The sequence below is a fragment of the Pelophylax lessonae genome (genome assembly GCF_965119305.1).
Source record: "Pelophylax lessonae genome assembly, chromosome: 2".
Taxonomy (NCBI): domain Eukaryota; kingdom Metazoa; phylum Chordata; class Amphibia; order Anura; family Ranidae; genus Pelophylax; species Pelophylax lessonae.
The window spans coordinates 350,219,997-350,238,826 of NC_138769.1; the positions used below are offsets into that span (position 1 = coordinate 350,219,997).

The 18,830-nt window shown below is 45.8% G+C and overlaps 1 protein-coding gene across 6 annotated transcripts in view; it reads left to right on the plus strand.

The window, feature by feature from the left end:
- Positions 1-18,830, plus strand: part of INPP5B (inositol polyphosphate-5-phosphatase B) — a 214,173-nt gene that overhangs the window by 71,992 nt on the left and 123,351 nt on the right. The window contains exon 1 of one of the 6 annotated variants that reach the window (XM_082245357.1): positions 15,328-15,443. The exons of the other annotated variants lie outside the window; for them this stretch is intronic. Within the exon in view, the coding sequence (XP_082101483.1) occupies positions 15,422-15,443 (22 nt within the window). The 5' untranslated portion in view covers positions 15,328-15,421. Of the gene's footprint in view, positions 1-15,327; positions 15,444-18,830 lie in introns of those variants that run through there. 6 annotated transcript variants of the gene reach the window in all.

Below are 18,830 nucleotides of genomic sequence, written 5' to 3' on the forward strand. Positions count from 1 at the left end.
GGAGGGAGAGACACAGTGCATCATTCTGCAATTGTCCTCCTATCCTGCCACATTGGTCAACCTCCCTGGGCTGCCACACATCTGATTCCCCCCTGTGTGCCTGGGCTCCCCCTTGCACCCCCTGTCCCCCGCAACGCTGACGGCTTTTCTCCTGCTGGCTGCTGCAGGTATACAGGTGGATGTAGAGTGGGGGAAGGGACCAGTAAATATGTAATTTACTGCCCCCTTCCTTTTTAAACTGGAGACAGTGAATGATCAGGACTGATTGCTCCTATGTTCATTGATAACTAAGCATAGTGTTTACTATTCAGTTTATGAATGAACAGGAGCCTCTGTCTCCTGTTAATTCATCTGCGGTGCAGCTAAGCTACAGAGAAAGGAACTGAACTGAAGAATCTGTGTCCTCAATTTCTTCCTATGTCTCAAACGTGAGATGTCAGGGGTCTAAATGGAACCCCCACCCCCAACAACATTGTAAAAAAATAAATAGTAAAAAAATAATTTGAAAAATGTAAAAAATAAATTATAAAAAATAATTTTTAAAATTGTACAAAAATGTTTTAAAACATTGGAAAAATAATTGAAAAATGTTTTAAATTTTTGTAATTCTGGAAGGATGGGGTTTGTCAGGTAGGCTGTACAGGAGCCTGTGATTTCTAACAGCCCTGTGCATGGGGCAGACACATTTGCTCATCTAATATGCAAGCTTTGCTTCCTGTTGATCCTCTGATAAGGCCTGCTTGTATGAAAACATTAGACTTTATACAGTCTCTAATGAAGTCAAACACTTAAAATGCACCTGCTAGCCAAAGGCTTTGCTTTGAATTATGCTATAAAGCTGTCCGGCCTGTGATTGAGAGCATTTTTATTTTTAGCTAGGTACGCAAAAATATAAGGAAGGACATTGCTTCATAAAGTTGCATCAGGTAATGCACTGCGGTTTGCAAATCTGCTTGAAATAACAAATGTGTCATACCACTTTGCATTCATTGTGTTGTAACATTATGCCAATTTGCAGGTTTGCCACGAATTTTCAAACTTTTCACAATTAGGGCCCTTTCACACGGGCGCTCCGTATCTCTGCAAATCATCCTATTTTTTTGCGGATGATTTGCGGACATAATGTAAGTCTATGGCATTGCGGATGTCAGCGGAATACCATCCGCTGACATGCAATTTTCTTCCTGTCAGTTCTGTTCCGTTTTTTGGAACTGAACAAAAACACTATTTTTGTTCCGTTCAAAAAACGGAAAGGAAGGAAAATCGGATGTCAGCGGTGTCATCCGCTGACATCCGCAAACCCCCATAGACTTACATTATGTCCGCATATCATCCGCAAACGGATGGGATGATATGCGGGCATATGGAGCGGATGACAGAAATGTCATCCGCTCCGTGGAAAAAAAAAAAAAAAAGGACCACAGCGGAGCTCTCACACGGAGCGGCCGTGTGAAAGAGCCCTTACACTTTAACCTCCCTGGCGGTATGATTATTTCCCATTTTAGGTGCTGAAAGCGGTACCATTATTTTTCATGTAATTCTTAAAGTGGAGTTCCACCCTGGGAATACTTTTTTTAATAAACATACCCCCGGGACAGTCAGGGCTAGTACATTCCACAATGGATAGCCTCTGATCTGTCCCGGGTTGCACTTACCTGCAAGAAGAAATACTTACCTTGTAAATGTATTGTCCATCGCTGCCATCTCAGGTGTGGGCAGCTTGAAGCCAGCGCGATCCTCTTCTGTGTCCTCTTCCGTCTTCTTCGGTCCCACGATGCACTGCACCGGCCCCGACGTCACTTCCGGTGCCTCAGCGTCATCCCTGCACAGCTTCTGTTTAGCAAGGTATGACGGCGCCTGCACCGGGACTGACGTCAGGGCCGGTGCAGGCGCATTGATTCCTGGGAGCGATGACGTTCAGCTCCCAGGAATCATTGCAAGCCAGGAAGTGACGAATCGCCGTGGCCGCCGAGGGGAGGAAGAGGAAGTAAGGTGAGTATATTTTCTTCTAAACCAGGTAAGTAGAAAAAAAAAAAAATTGCGATTATCCATTTGTTTTTCAGGTGACCCCGGGCATGAAGATGGAGGTAAGTTTAATTTTAGGGTGGAACTCCGCTTTAAGGACGAGCAGCCCAAACCAACTATTTACATATGATTTTTTTTTTACTGTGCGTTCTTCTTTATAACATCTCGGGTATGATAAAGTTTGAAACACAAAATTATAATATAATAAATAACTATAAATAAGTTAAAGTATATATATATATATATATATATATATATATATATATATAGTACAGTAAAACTGCAGGCAAGGGCACTGGGGGGCAAACTAATGTCAATTTTTTTTATTTAGTAATGTAATCCAATAGGATTACAATATATCAGTGTGTTTGTATGTTTTACTTTTTGAATTTGCCACCGGTTCCACCCCCCTGCGACGCAACACTCACAGGGAACAGAGGCCGGGGCACACAGCATCAGGCAAAAGATTCGGCCACCATACACTGCCGGAATACATCATGGGATCCCGGGGACAAGGTAAGTAACCTCATCCAGGATCCAGCGACTTCTCCCTGGTGGTACCCCGAGTGTGGCTCGGGGTTACCGCTAATGGCACTGAAATTCCACCCTGAGCCACACTCGGGAATACCGCCAGGGAGGTTAAAGTAGAACTATAGGTAAAACTTTTGTTTTCATTTTGGATAGAGTAAGGGAGGGTTATTACCCATGTTAGATTTTTTCCCCATCTGTGTCCCATTGGGGAGATTTCACTTCACTTCCTGTCCCATAGCCAAAAAAAGAAGTGAGAGGAAATCCCTGCAAATTAAGGGAATTCCTTGGGAACTCCCAGGTCACCAGAACTAGTGTCCCCATTGCAAGATTTACCTTCTGTTACTTTTCTGGGGACAACACAAAACATAGTTGCCAACATTTAAAAAAAATTTCCAGGGACACTTTGCCGCACAGCTATCAATTACCACACCCACTTCCCTGAAGCTCCGCCCACTCTGCATAATTAATCTTGCCTACTTATCAGATTATAGAGCCTACTCAATATAGAGCGAGAATTACAGAAAATTAAAAAGGGAATTTCAAACTTAAGGCCACAGTAGCAGAGTTGGAATAAGTCTCCCATTCAGCTGCACTATTTCTGCCTAACATTTATGGGCAACCCGATTAACAGGCGCTTCCAGGGACAATATAAAATTACCTGGGACAGGCTCCTATTTCCAGGGACTGTCCCAGGAAAAAAGGGACAGTTGGCAAGTATGCCCAAAATTTGTGATTTCCTTTTACTTTCACTTTCAATGATAATGGTAAACAGGACAAAAAGAGAGGGTGAATCTTGAAGGCACAGACTGCAAAAGGAACTGACAAGTGTTCTAATCCATCTCCACTCTATCCAAAACTAAAAAAAAAAGTTATGCCCTTAGTTATACTTGAAGTTCTTTGAATTATGATGCTAGGGTACATTTTCTTATGTGCTCTGCCTGTGTGTACACAACTGTGGACCTAAAAAGCCTTTTAAGGACCTATGGGGTTGATTTACTAAAGGCAAACAGACCATGCACTTTGCAAGTATAGTTGCACTTATTTTCCACAGAGCTTTTTGAATGTGGTAAAGCTTTGCTGATTTTCATCATCCAATCTGATATGCAAGGAAAAATGCATTTTTTTTTTCTTGCACCTGATTGGGTATTCTTTACAAAGTGAAGCTTTACCACAATCACAAAGCTCTAGGCGAAAATGAGTGCAACTACCCTTGCAAAGTGAACAGTTTATTTGCCTTTAGTAAATTAACACCAATGTCTCTCTGCAACAAATGACTGATAGATAGCTCTTCAATTGTCTACACTTTAGCTACTTTTTAAAAAAAATGTAACTGTTCCCATTTTTTTAGATTAAGGCCCCTTTCACATTGTCCGCTCCATCGGCGGACTCCGTTTTTCTCAGCGGGGGATCAAGCCACCGATCCCCCGCTGAGCAGGCGGATGGCAACTCTGTCTCTGCTCTGTGTGCGGAGACAGAGCTGTCAGGTCCCCGCTGTCCTCTATGGGGGAATCGGATTAGAATGGACCTCCTGTCCGTTCTCATCCGATCCCACCCGATTCGATCCACCAGACGGATGAAAAATAGGGTTTCCATCCGTCTGCATTTGACGGACAGGATCAGATCGAATGTCAGCGGACATATCTCCACTGACATCCGCAGCCCCATAGAGATGCATGGGGCATCTGTTCAGATCCGCCTAAAGAACTGACAGGCGGATCTGAACGGTCCGCATGTGTGAAAGGGGCCTTTGTGCAAGAACAGTGTGCACTTAAACCACCTCACATTTTATCACTCACATTCACCACCACAACCCCATATCCATATAGCTAGAATACATTCTGGAATATACTGGTTAGGACTATCATCCTGGTTAAAACTTCCCTGCTGCTGACCATGTTTATGCGGCTGTATCCTAATTATTTTTGTAAAAAGCCCCTGCTGCTAGACAATTTTGCATTGCTGTGTCAAATGCAGTCTCCTAGTCTTACCTCATACCCCTTGATTGCTAAAATCCCCCTCCAAGTACAAATCTCTTTGTTTATGCCCCCAGCACAACCCCCCAAAACAAAACATTTCTCCTCCTAGCATACATCTTCTACTCCTCAAGCAAATCAAAACTCCACTCCAATTCCCCCCCCCCCCCTCCAGCACAAAGTTTTCTCCCCTTCTAGCAAAATACCCTCAATCATCCATACTAAGACCCCCCCCCCCCAAAAAAAAAATTCCCTCTCCTAGCATACATCTTCTACTCCTAAAATTTGCCCTCCAAGCAAATCCCCCCCTCAACTCCACTCCAAATCCCTCCCCTCTTCCAGTTTTCACCCCTTCTAGCAAAATATCCTCAATCATCCCTACTAAGAGAACCCCCCCCTCCCCCCAAAAAATAAATAAATATATATTTCCCCTCTGCCATATTACTTTTATAGCACAAACCCCAACAAATCCTCATCCCCCTCCCAACACAAAACCCTCCAAATCACCACCAAATTTGCCCTCCTAGAAGAATTCCTACCCCCTGCCAATCTCCAAATTCTCCCTCCTAACATAAATCCCCCCCCCCCCGAACTCTTTGTAGTGCCCCCCTACCTCACATAATACCACAGTGCCCAGGTCAGCTGTCCCTTCTGCCCACCCCTTGTCCCGACCCTGATTAAGACCCAATCTGTATCATCAAAGCTGATCTGTTACTTGTGATTCTCCTGTGACCTCTCCTTCCTTGCTAAGACATGCTTTGTTCCAGGTCTTGGAGATATAGACAGGGCTTTTTTTCAGCTGGAACTTGGTGGAACTCCGTCCCACCACCTCTGGCTCAGGCCCTCTGCCCCCTGCTCACCACTGTCACTTGGAAACACAGAAATCTAGCATCTCTGTTTACAAGTGACAGTGTGTCTCCCAACAGCTAAGTTCAGGATGGGGACAAGAGAGATGCAAGATCCTGGGGTGCAGTGCAGATGGTGACACCCCCACTGGATGATCTCCCTAAAAGTGAAAGAGGCAGAGCCAAGTACAGTGTGGAGGAGGTACAAGAGACTGATGCTTCAGCCTAATACAGCAACAAATGTTTGACATGTAGAAGATAGTGGAGTTTTAAGGAGGTGAGGAGAAGATGGGGGCAGTGGAGGGGGGTTGCATGCAGAGGTCAGAGCTGAAGAGGGGTGAAAGTGAGATGTGGATGAGGAATGCAGAAGTAAGCAGCTGTGGAAGAAGGCTAAACTCTGCACTCTGTGTGTAGCGCATCTGAACTCTGCACTCTGTATGCAGTGCCCACCCAAACTCTGCACTCTGTGTGTAACCTCTCCCAAACTCTGCACTCTGTGTGTAGCGCATCTGAAATCTGCACTCTGTATGCAGTGCCCCCCCCCCCCCCCCGAACTCAGCACTCTGTGTGTAACCTCTCCCAAACTCTGCACTCTGTACAAAATGCACTCCTTGTATTAAATACCCCTTTGAGACCCTCCCGCTGTTAGTGAAATTTGACCACACCCACTATTTGATGCGATTTGGAGGGTGCGTATTGGGGGGGGGGTTTGGGGGGTCGTGGTTGAGTTCCTTTACCTATTTTCTGAGAAAAAAAAGCCCTGTATAGATATCACTGAATTTTCAGCTGCCCAGATTGTCAGTCAAAATCGCTATTCAGCAGTGTTCAGACCAACACCTGACCAATATGTTATTTTCCTAGCAAAATAAATATAAAATATTTCAACAAAAGGAAATATTTCACTGTATATGGAATACAGGCTAGCCTCAAATATTAGTGGGCAATTACACAAACTCAAATTTAAAAAAAAAAAAAAAAGATTAGGCTTGTACGCTGCCAATCCTGACCTTTTGATTCTGATATTGACTGTGTATCGCTCTCCAATTCTATTCCTGGTTAGCTGCCATCTGCACAGGTGTGTCTGAGGGCCACAGTCTGGCACACCTAGCAGTAAAGTCCATCACTCCTTGCGGAGTACACTGGTGAATCTCTGGTATGTGTGCTAAGACTCTTCACCTCAGTCCATTTAAAGTAGAACAAAAGGCAAAACGTTTTCTTTTTTCATTCTAGATAGAGCAAGGGAAGGTTATAACGCCTGTCAGATTTTTTTTTAGCCATCTGTGTCCCATTGCAGAGATTTCCCTTCACTTCCTGTTCCATAGCCAAACATTAAGGGAATTCCTTGGGAACACCCAGGTCCCCAGAACTAGTGTACTCATTGGAAGATTTCCCCTGTATTACTTTTCTGGGGACAACCTAAAATTTGGGATTTTCTTTACTTTTACTTTCAATGATAATGGTAAACAGGACAAATGGAGAGGGTGAATCTCCTTACCGGGGGCAAAGACCGCAATAAAAACTGACAAGTGTTAGGGTCCTTTTACATCTGTCTGTTCTGCCGATGGACTCCATTCTGCTCAGCGGGGGATCGATCCGCCGATCTCCTCTGAGCAGGCGGATGACAGCTCCGTCTCCGCTCTGTGTGCAGAGACAGAGCTGTCAGATCCACGCTGTCCTCTATGGGGAGATCGGATGAGAACGGACCGCCTGTCCGTTCTCATCCAATCTGATTTGCCAGACGAATAAAAAATAGGCTTGCCATCCATCCGGATTTGATGGACAGGATCGGATGGCAGCGGGTGTCAGTGGAGATGTCTCCGCTGACATCCGCTGCCCCATAGGGATGCATGGGGCATCCGATCGGGTCCACCTGAAAAACTGACAGGCGGATCTGTTCGGACTGTATGTGTGAAAGGGGCCTTAGGGCCTTAGGGTCCTTTCACACGGTGCGCCATCCAACGAGGTCCGTTCTCTGCTCAGCGGGGGTTAGATTCGCCGATCCCCGCTGAGCAGGCAGATGACAGCTCCATCTCCGCTCTGTGTGCTGTCAGATCTCCACTGTCCTCTATGGGGAGAACGGATGAGAACGGACCGCCTGTCCATTCTCATCTGATCCCATCCGATCCGATCCGCCAGACGGATGGAAAATAGGGTTTCCATCCATCCGGATTTCACAAACAGGATCGGGATCGGATAGCAGCGGGTGTCAGGTGAGATGTCTCCGCTGACATCCGATGCCCCATAGGGATGCATGGAGCATCCAATTTGGTCTGCCTGAAAAACTGACAGGCGGATCGGATCGCCCATGTGAAAGTGGCCTTATAACCCCTCGGAGCTCCATCCAAAACTAGAAAAAAGTGTTGCCTTTAGTTATATTTTAAGGGTCACACCCTCTTCAATGTGCAGATAGCACTAAGGACCCTTTTACACTGATACAATTTTCCTGCGTTTTTACCTTGCAAGAAAAAATGCAAGAAAAAGGTTTCCCTTTCCTATGGGACTCTTCACACCACTGCACTACAGCTGTGGTGTGTTTTGAAAAGTCCTGCATGCTGCATCTTTGGTGCGGTATTAGAAAACCACACCAAAAAGGTAGCTTCCCATTAAATAAAAAGGAACCTGGTAAAAACGTTTGCATTTTTGAGTCACATGTCCATTTTTCACAGGTGCAGGTAACCCATAAATGCACATGAAGCGCTTCTAAAACACAGCAAAATTGTAGTAAAATGCATATGCAATTTTAACGCAATTTTGCTACAGAGCAGTGTGAAAGGACCCTTAAGGGCTCTTTCACACAGTGGAGTCCGTCGGACGGACTCTGTTTACGTATCTCAGCGGGGGATTGATCCGCCGATCCCCCGCTGAGCAGGAGGATGACAGCTGTTCTCCGTGCTGTGTGTGGAGACACAGCTGTCAGTTCCCCATACATCCCTATGGGGAAATCAGGTGGGAACGGACCGTCGGTCTGTTCTCATCCGATCCCATCCGATCCGCTGGACGGATGGAAAATAGGGTTTCCATCCGTCCAGATTTGACGGATTGGATGTCAGCGGACATCTCTCCACTGACATCCGATGCCCCATAGAGATGCATGGGGGGACCGTTCAGATCCGCCAAAAAAACGGACAGGCGGATCTGAACGTTCCGCCTGTGTGAAAGGACCCTTAAAGGTTCACTGTCTGCGACAGTCTGGATTCTCTCTGCTCTTCAGAAATTACCTTTAAGGCTTGATTCACACCTATGCAATTTGCTTTTAATCTGGTTTTTGCAGTGCATTTTGTGTTTTTGCACACGCATTATTGATGCATTTTGAATGCGTCTTTTGATGCGTTTTTTTTTTTTTTTTTTTACCAATTTGTGGTTGGGTGGATTTAAAATGCAAAACGCAAATCAAGGCAAAAAGTCGCACTACATGCCTTTCTGCAGCTTCTCCATTGAAGTCTTTTGAATCAAAAGTGCACCGCTTTGCTTTTTAACCACTTCAGCTCCAGAAGGATTTACCCCCGTAATGACCAGGCTGTTTTTTTGTGATACGGCACTGCATTTTTTTAACTGCCAATTGCGCTGTCGTGCGGCGCTGTACCCTAATAAAATTGATGTCCTTTTTTCCCCACAAATAGAGCTTTCTTTTGGTCATATTTGATCACCTCTGCGGTTTTTATTTTTTGTGCAATTAACAAAAAAAGATTTTGAAAAAAAAAAACTTTTTACTTTCTACTATAAACCACACCCAATAAAAAAATGTAAACAAAATCTAATTTTTTTTCATGAATTTAGACCAATATATATTCTTCTACATTTTTTTGGTAAAATCCACAGTGTATATTGATTGGTTTGCACAAAAGTTATTGCGTCTACAAACTATGGCATAGCTTTATGGACTTTTTATGTTTTTTATTGTTTTTACTAGTAATGGTGGCGATCAGCGATTTTTAGCGGGACTGCGACATTGCGGCGGACAAATCTGACACTAAGTGACACTTTTTGGGGACAAGTGACACCAATGCAGTGATCAGTGCTAAAAGAAAAAAATGCAGTTACTGTTTAAATTACACTGGCAGGGAGGGGGTTAACACCAGGGGTGATCAAGGGGTTAAGTGTGCTCCTAGGGAGTGCTTTCTAACTGAGTGGGCAGTGGATGCACTAGACTAGAGGAAAAGAGAGATCTTGTGTTTCAGCTTCAGCTTAGCTGAAACACAAGATCTCTCTCTTCCACTGTGACAGAACAGCCGTTTTGTTATTCCACCGAAAGATCGGCGGGTCCTGGCTGCGATTAAAAAGTCCCTGACCCTCTCCAGTCTTCAATGCTGTGCCTGCCTGTGGTCGTTTGATCAGGGCAGGAAAAAAGTGATAAATACAAAATATTTTAATCTGTTCTACCTCTGAATGGAGAACCTCGGTGTATCACACTAGGCCAGCCTAACCTTTTATTTAATAAAGAGGATTTCCTTAACCGGTTTCCGACCACCACAAGTACATATACTGCGGCGGTCAGCCCCGGCCAGTCAAAGTGACGTACCGGTACGTCACTAGCCTGGGAGCCAATAGCGGGCGAGCGCGCGCCCGCCTCGGCTCGTTCACGGGACACCTCTTGCGCGTGACCGGCGGTCCGATGTCCGCCGGTCACTCACGATCATCAGCTGTGAAGGGAGAAAGGCAGGCGGCTAATGTAAATAAAGCCGCCTGTCATTCTCCCCTGTATAAAAGCAGTGATCTAACGTTCCTGCTATGTAGGACTGTTGATCTGTGCTGTTACACACACAGCCACATCCCTGCACAGTAAGAAGCACGCCCCTAGGGACACATATAGTCACTGCATCTCTAATAAAGTTAACCCCTTCCCTGCCAGTGTCATTTTTACAGTAACAGTGCATATGTATAGCACTGATTACTGTAGTAATGTCACTGGTACACCCAAAAGTGTCAAAAATGTCAGTCAAGGGTCCGATCTGTTCGCCGCAATGTCGCAGTCCCGCAAAAAAAAAAAAAATCGCAGATCGCCGACATTACTGGTTAAAAAAAAAACACTAAAAATGACAAAAATCTTTCCTTTAGTTAGTAAACGCAATAACTTTTATGCAAACCAATCAAAATACGTTTATTGTGATTTTTTTTTACCAAACATAGGTAGCAGTAAACAAATTGGCCAAAAATGTAAAAAAATTTTGATTTTTACATTTTTTGGGGGAATTTCATATAAAAAAATGTGAAAAATATTGTTATTTTTGCAAAATTGTCGCTTTTTATAGAGCATGATCAAAAAAAATCGCACAGGTGATTAAATACCACCAAAAGAAAGCTCTGTTTGTGGGAAAAAAAGGACGTCAAATTCGTTTAGGTGCAGCGTCGCACGACCGCGCAATTGTCCGTTAAAGTCACGCAGTGCCTAATCGCAAATACCCCCTGGTCAGAAAGGGGGTAAAATCTTCCGGGGCTTAAGTAGTTAATTTATTGGCAGCTATAGAAACAGAGGGGATAAATTTGTCATGCTTTGGTCTACGCTGCTTTGATCACATGCTTTGTCTGTGTCAATAACAAATGCACGCTACCCAGGCCCTGAATTGATAAAAAAAAAAAAAACTTTATGAAAAAAAAAAAATGATGTCTCCACAAAATAACCCTGAGGGGGCAGGCAGCCTATGGCCCTAGGATTTTACATGTAAATCTTACTGCTACTTGCCCTTCCCAATGACTGTAGGATTTCTTCCTCCATTTGCTGCTGCCTTCCTCTTCTCCCTGCATTGTGAAAGGACAGGCAGCCTATGGCCATAGGGGTTCCCCCTTCAGCCATGCCTCCAGTTGGGGATTCTGCCACCAACAGGAAGAGTGGTTGCTCACATATCATGTCCAGAAACATTATAATTTTGTGTTCCCTCTACATCCCATCAATTTTCCCCTTGTATTGGGAAGGGTTAAAGCATCCCCCTCTGAAGCTGCTCCAAAATTCTTCCCCACCTCAGCACCCCAACCCTTCACCTCCTCACCATCAACACCCAAACACTGATCCCTACCACCAGCACTAATAAATGTCCTCCTCTTATTCCTGCTTCCTAATGGAATTCCACATGCTGGAGGAGGACAGGGATGGTCTTCTGTGAAAAATAATGACAGCTGGCTTTATGGCTTTCTGAGAAAAATAGTGACACCTGGATACCTGACACTGTGGAGTAACACAGGCTATTAACTTGTGTAAAGGGGTGTTTAGAAAATCTGGCTTCTTCTGTAGCAACAGAAACAAAAGAAAAAAGGCCTGAAAAAAAACTGGAGAGATCTATGCACTGGCCCTAGGGATAGCATTGATTAAAGTGTTTTTACCTTAAAGCGGAGTTCCGGCCACAAAGATGTTTTTTCAATAAAAATACCCCCGGGACAGTCAGGGCTAGTACATTCCACAATGGATAGCCTCTGTACTGTCCCAGGTTGCACTTACCTGCAAGAAGAAATACTTACCTTGAAAATTTATTCTCCAGCGTTGCCATCTCGGATGTGGGCAGCTGAAGCCAGCGCATCCTCTTCTGCGTCCTCTTCCATGTCCTCTTCTCCCAGAATGCACCTGCACTGGCCCCGCTCGTCACTTCTGGTGCGGGCGCGTCATCCCTCCACAGCTTCTGGGCATGCCCAGAAGCTGTTTAGCAGGGAATGATGCGTCCGCACCGGAAGTGACGAGCGGGGCTGGTGCAGGCGTATTGATTCCTGGGAGCGATGACGTTCAGCTCCCAGGAATGAATGCAAAGAGGAAGTGACGACGCGGGCCGCGGCCGCAGAGGGAGGAAGTGGAACAGAGGCGTAACTAGAACCTTCAGGGCCCCGGTGCAAGAAACCATGCAGGCCCCCCCGGACAGGGCCCCTTCATTATGGTCCCGCAGTGGGACCCTTTCACAAGTTCTGCAGTTGGCCCAGTGGGGGGGGGGGGAACCAGGGGAGCACACAGGGGCCCAGAGACAGCAGAACACAAGTGAACTGGATAGGAGGACTGGCAGGGGCAGCATACAGAGGAACCAATCTCCTCCATTTTCCTCCTGCAGCTAAGGGAGGAAAAAGGAGGACAGTGATTTCTCTACATGCTGCCCCCGCCGCCCCTCCTATCCAGGTATACAGTGGAGCTGCACGGGCCCCCTGGAGCATGGGGCCCGATTGCAATTGCAACCCCTGCAACCCCTGTAGTTACGCCCCTGAAGTGGAAGAAAGGTGAGTAAATTTTTCTTCAAAAACAAGGTAAGTAAACAAAAACAAAAATCGTAACTATCCATTTATTTTTCAGGTGACCAAAAGCAAGCGGATGGCCCAAAATTGACTATGTCGATTTTATGGCCGGAACTCCGCTTTAACCAGTTCTGGACCCCCCCCCCCCCCACCACACTTATACTGCGGCAAGGCGGCCCGCTGCGCCAAATTACGTACTCGTACGCGATTTGGTACTTTCGGGTAGGGGGCGCATGTGTGCCCGCCGCCCCAGTTATGCTGTCATTGGCTATAGCACAAGTTGATCAGCGGGTCCAATGATTTAAAGTCGTGACTCACTGATCGACGTAACAAATGACAGAAGACAGCCCTGTGTTAGTAAACAAAACGGGGTTCTCTACAAAGTGCAGTGCTGTGGCTGTTTTTTTTTTCCTCCCTGCATAGCAGTCACATTGCTTATTAAAAGCAGAACATGTTACACTTGTTAGGCACACAGTTAACCCTTTGATTGCCCCTAAATGTTAACCCCTTCTCCGCTAGTGTCAGATTGCTCACCGCATCAGTGTCCCAAGTTGTTGATCACTGCTATTACTAGTTTAAAAAATAAATATATACAAATTTCAGTATATATACCATATTTTGTAGATCCTATAACACAGGGATTCCCAAACTATGGCCCTCCAGCTGTTGCAGAACTACACATCCCATGAGGCCTAGGCATGATGGGAATTTTAGTTCCTGAACAACTGGAGGGCCGTAGTTTGGGAATCCCTGCAAACAAATTACTATACGCTTGTTTGGTTTTTTTTTTTTTGTTTTTTTTTTCTTTACCAAAGACATGTAGCAGAATACATTTTAGCCTAAATTTTACTTTTACATTTTTTTTTTTATTTAATAAGTTTTATAGCAGAAAGTAAAAACTATTGTTTTTTTTTTTTTCAAAATTTCTGGTCTTTTTTAATTTATATAATAATAAAAAAAAAAAATAAAATAAAATCAGAGGTGATCGAATATTACCAAAAGAAAGCTCTGCCTGTGGGAACCTGTGTAATTAATATGTGTCACGGATTAAAGGGATGAGGGGGCAGCCCTAGGCGGGGGGTGAGAGAGGCACCAGATGGGGAGGCAGAGAGGCGCAGCAGACAGAAATCTCATTGAGTGTAACGCAGTGCCGGAACTTGGTCCGGCACTAGATCCATCGACAGAACATATTTACTGGATGGATGGATGGGATTCTAAGGTAGTTGTGTCTGTGTCACAAGTGGATAGAGACCCGGGCACAAGTGTCTTAACTTGGACTGTCCAGGTCAATACCGGACAAGTGGCAACCCTATCCGGGGACAAAACTGGGGACACATTTGGCCGGGGACAATGTCCCCCTACTCTAAAGAGCAAAGCAAACTTCAACCAGCAAAGCAGGTGTAAGCCAGATGAATCTTTAGAAGCAGATGCTTCTGTACAAGTGTTGCCAACTGCCAGTATTTTTACTGGCAGCCAATAAAAAGCGGGCACCTTTCTCCTGCCAGTAAATGCCAGTAACAGGAAAAGGTTGCCAGTAAAAAATATGTCAGTTCCAGTCTGAAGCCGGCTGAGACTACCTAAGTGCCTGCTACTGGGACAAGGTCACCCAGCGCCCAGGGCAAGGATGCCAAACTGCGCCCCCATTTCCCTTAGGGTTAGGATCAAGGCGCCCCCCATCCCTGCAATAAACCATTGTGCCCAGGGCAACCGTCCCTTCTGCCCACATCCTTGTTCTGGTCTTGCCTGCTATAGTGTGTTCAGCAACACCCGCAGGGGCTGGGTCTGCCGGAGGCGGTGCCTGAGTGTGTCATGTGATGTCACGGTGCAAAGGAGCTGAGCAGAGTGGCCGAAGCCTCGTGGGATGGGAACAAGGTAAACTTGGAACAGGACTGTCAGTGCTGTTTGGACTGGAGGGGACTGAAGGAACCAACAGTCAGGGGAGGGGACATGTCATGTCAGTGAGGTGTCATCAGCATCTGTGCTGATGCGTACTTCTGTCATTGTCACTGCGAGGGTCAGTTTCATGTGTGTGTGCCACCCATTCTAATTTATTGTCCTCCTGAGTCCTCTCCCTGAGCTTTTTTCCCCTACTTTTAATTGCATTGTTAATTGCATCTTGTACTTGTTTGTATACTGAAATTTGCACTTAAAACTGTAATTTTGTAACTTTTGGAAATGCCAGTTTGAGCCCATTCACATTAGCGCGACTTGTCAGGCGACTTGTCAGCCTGACAAGTCGCGGTATGTCGCGGTCCATTGATTAGCACAGGAGCCGTTCTAATAGGAGTGACACAAGTCGCTCCGACTTAGAAAAAGGGTCCTGTACTACTTTGGGGTGACCTGGGAGCGACTTGCATAGACTTCCATTATGTGAAGTCTCTGCAAGTCGCGCCGAAGTTGCAGTGCACAGCGGTGCACGTGACTTCACAGGTCGCCCCCCTAAAGTCGTGTCGCGCCAGTCTGAATGGGCTCTAAAAACTTGGCTGTGCCAGTAAATTTTAGGTGTCGTGTCAGTAAATTGCAATCTGATAGGTTGGCAACACTGTTCTGTACTGTGGTTGGTGTTGAAGCAGCTGCATGTATGTTGTACGTTTTCTATCTGTCCCATTGATTATTATCTGGTTTATCAACAAGCAGAGACTAGATAGGTCACATGACCATGCATTCACCAGAGCTCAGGCGAAGGAATCAGTTTTCCGGGTTAGTGCGGGCCACGCCTGCTCTATGTTGATTGGCCGAGTGCAGTGGATGGGCGGGGTATGGTTTTGGCTGTGGGGTTGCTGTGACAGCACAGGTTGACAGACGACAGGGCTCGCTGTCAGCTCTCCAGGAAGAGGTGCGGAGATGTCTGCTCGGGGCACAGGAGGTATGATTACAGGGAGGAGATCACTGTGTGTGAGTGTGCACTGGGATCAGTCTGTGTGTTCTCTGTGACAACTATTCACTGACAACTTTCCTGTCCTCTCTGATCTGTGAGCAGATTACAGTTCCATAATCTGTGCACATTGTGTGTGATCTGGCTGTGCTTTGACCCCCCCTTCTGGAACTTGAGTCCAAAACTCTAATCTGTTTGAATTTCCTTTTGGCTCTTTGTGTTTTCCTGTGTTTGAGCAACCTTGGTGTGTGTAATGTGCATGACATGCATGATCGGTTTTGGTTTTGCATGCATAGGGGTGATCTCTAGATGGAGGATAGAGGTTCCCTGTAGTAGTGCCATTGAGGTGCATTGTAAGCTATCTACACACAGGACATAGATGTCTGATGTTGATTTCCCCAGGTTTGAATGATGCCTTTGTAAGGATGTCTGTAAACAGCCTACACACACCTCTTTATGAATACGGAGGCTCATCCGAATAGAAAGTTCTGTCACTCCTTTTTTGTTCTTAAAGTGATTGTAAAGTCTTGTGTTTTTTTTTTTTTTTTTTTCTATTAAAATAACAGCAATATTATACTTACCTGCGCTATGCAGTTGGTTTTGCACAGACTGGCCCAGATCTTCCTCTTCTCGGGTCCCTCTTTTGTGCTCTTGGCCCCTCCCTCCTGTTTAGTGTCCACACAGCAAGCAGCTTGCTATGGGGGCACCTGTGCCGAGCTGCTGCTCCATGTTTCCATTCAGACCCAGAGCTGTGGTTCGGCACTGCCCTCTCTGTTTCCTGATTGGCTTACTGACGTTGACAGCCACAGGAGCCAATGGCACCATTTCTGTGTCTCAGCCAATCAGGAGGGAGAGTCCCGGATGGCCGAGGGACTTGTGGACATCTCTGGACAGAGATGGGGCACAGATAGATGGTAGGGGGGCTGAGGAAGGCTTTTTATCTTAATGCATAAGCCCCCGTTCACACTAAGGCAACCTGTGAGGCGACCTGGTCGCCTCACAGGTCGCCGTAGGTCGCCTCCCATAGGGAAGCTGCGGACCCGTTCTAATAGGAGCGACACAAGTCGCTCCGACTTAGAAAAAGGGTCCGGAGCTTCTTTGGGGCGACCAGGAGGCGACCGCCATAGACTTCAATGTTATGAAGTCCGTGGCGGCCACTCCGAGGTCGCGGCGCGCTGCTCGCACCGCGACCTCGGAGGTCGTGGTGCGAAGTAGCGTCGCTTGCATGTGAACGGGGGCTTAGGATAAAAAACATTCTGACTTTACAATTCCTTTAAAGCTGAACTCTAGGATTAACAAAAATAGTCTAAATACAAGAGTCATGTGTATGATTACTTCAATCTTGGTGTATTTCTTCCCAATCTGTGCAGTGGAACTTTGCCTGTAATAAAGACCTGTCACTGATGCTCTCTCTCCTTGTGCAGAGGGACTGGTCTTGTCTCTGCCTCCTTCTGTAGTTTTCTGCAGGCAGCCCGTAGTGGGTGGAACCTGCTTGGTCCCTCCCACAGCTCTGCTCAGGCTCTGTGCAGTACAGAGATGATGTCACTGCTAATTTTGGAAGTTAAAGAGATTATCAAGTCTTGTGTTTTTATTTTTTTTAAATAACAAAATGTTATAATTACCTCCTCTGTGCAGTGCTTTTGCACAGGGTAGCCTGGATCCACCTCTTCTTGGGTTCCTCTTCTGTGCTTCTGACCCCTCCCTCCTGTTGAGTGCCCCCACAGCAAGCAGCTTGCTATGGGGGGAACCCAAGCAGAGTCACAGCTCCCTGTGTCAAATCAGCTTGCCCCCCCCCTCTCATGATTGGCTGATTGACTTTGATTGACAACAGCGGGTGCCAATGGTGCCACGCTGCTGTCTCTGCCAATGAGGAGGGGAGTCCTGGGCAGCTGAGAAACTCCTGCATCATCACTCGATAAAGATGGACCTCAAATAAGTATTAGGGGGGCTGCTGCACACAGAAGGCTTTTTTTTATCTTCATGCATAGAGTATACAATCCTTTTTAATATCTGGGTTTTTAAAAGTATTTGGTGCACACAAAGTGGACTTTAGTCTGTTGACAAGTGTGATAAACGATTAATAGTAAAAGAGCAGTCAAGTATCCATTGCCTACAGTTATTGACCACGCCACAAATATCCTTTGTAGCTGTTGAGGAATCTATTTCAATGACAGTTTCTGTTGCCAGAGTTTAGGAGTACAGTAATTGTGAATCCAGAGAAAGCGTGAGTTGAGTGAGAAATTTTTTTTTTCAACTTTTCCATCTGACCTACATTTGTGTCTACCATTGGCTGTACACATTTATTTTTTGGCGTTTGTATAGTAGTCAAGTTTTCAAGTGTATATCAGGGCAAAAAAAAAAAAATAAAAAACATACATCTTTAAATGCAATACATACACCCCCATGCTTTAGGCCCCATGCACATGGGGCGTTAGAAAAAACGTATGTCAAAGCTAGTTCTGACGCCGGAAAAAGCAGCTGTAAAAACGTGCTTTCAGTAGCTTTTTCCATTGGCGTTATTGCACGTTTTGCCACGTTGCTTTTAGCAGCGTTTTTTTCTGTCTCCATTCAAAATCAATGGTTCCCTATGGGAGCCTATTGATTTGAATGGAGGTCGCACCGCAACACCGCAAGTCGGATCCAACTTGCGGGGCGACCTGCGCTGTGAGAATCTTGAGGGGGAACTCCACGCCAAAATGGGAAAAAAACGGCGTGGGGGCCCCCCCCAGGTTCCAAACCAGGCCCTTCGGAAGAAGAAAAAACGTATAACGTGGCTTAACGCACTTTAAGCAACGTTATAGCAACGTTATTCAGCCTTTAGCAGCGTCAGGCGTTTTTAACGCTCTAACGCTGGTCCTCAGAACGCGCAGGTCATGGGTTCTTGTTGCAGCTTAAAAACGCCTAGGCCACTTACAGCTCAAAAACGTCTGTGTGTGTATGAGGCCATAGAATAACATGGAGGTGCGTTTTTAGGCTGCAAAAAGAAAACGCCTGACGCTACTTACAGCGGCGTTAAAAACGCCCCATGTGCATGGGGCCTTAAAGTGGTTGTATACCCCAAAAAATAAAACCTGCAAAACAATGGCTAATGTGCTAGTATGCATCGCATACTATCACATTATGAAATACTTATCTTAGAACAAAGCCCCCACAGCAGCGCCCGGTTACCGTTGAGGGGGCGGACATGTTCCCCTGGTGTTTCTTCCAGGTTCGCGGGCTCCGACGCTGTCAGTGGCTGGAGCCGTGATGACGTCACTCCCTCAGTTCCAGCAAGAAGCTCTGATGGTCTGGCATTAGGCTACATTCACACCTGAGCGTAGCATTTTCGCGCGTTTTTAACCGCGATTTTACAGTGATTTTTACCGCGATTTACAGGCG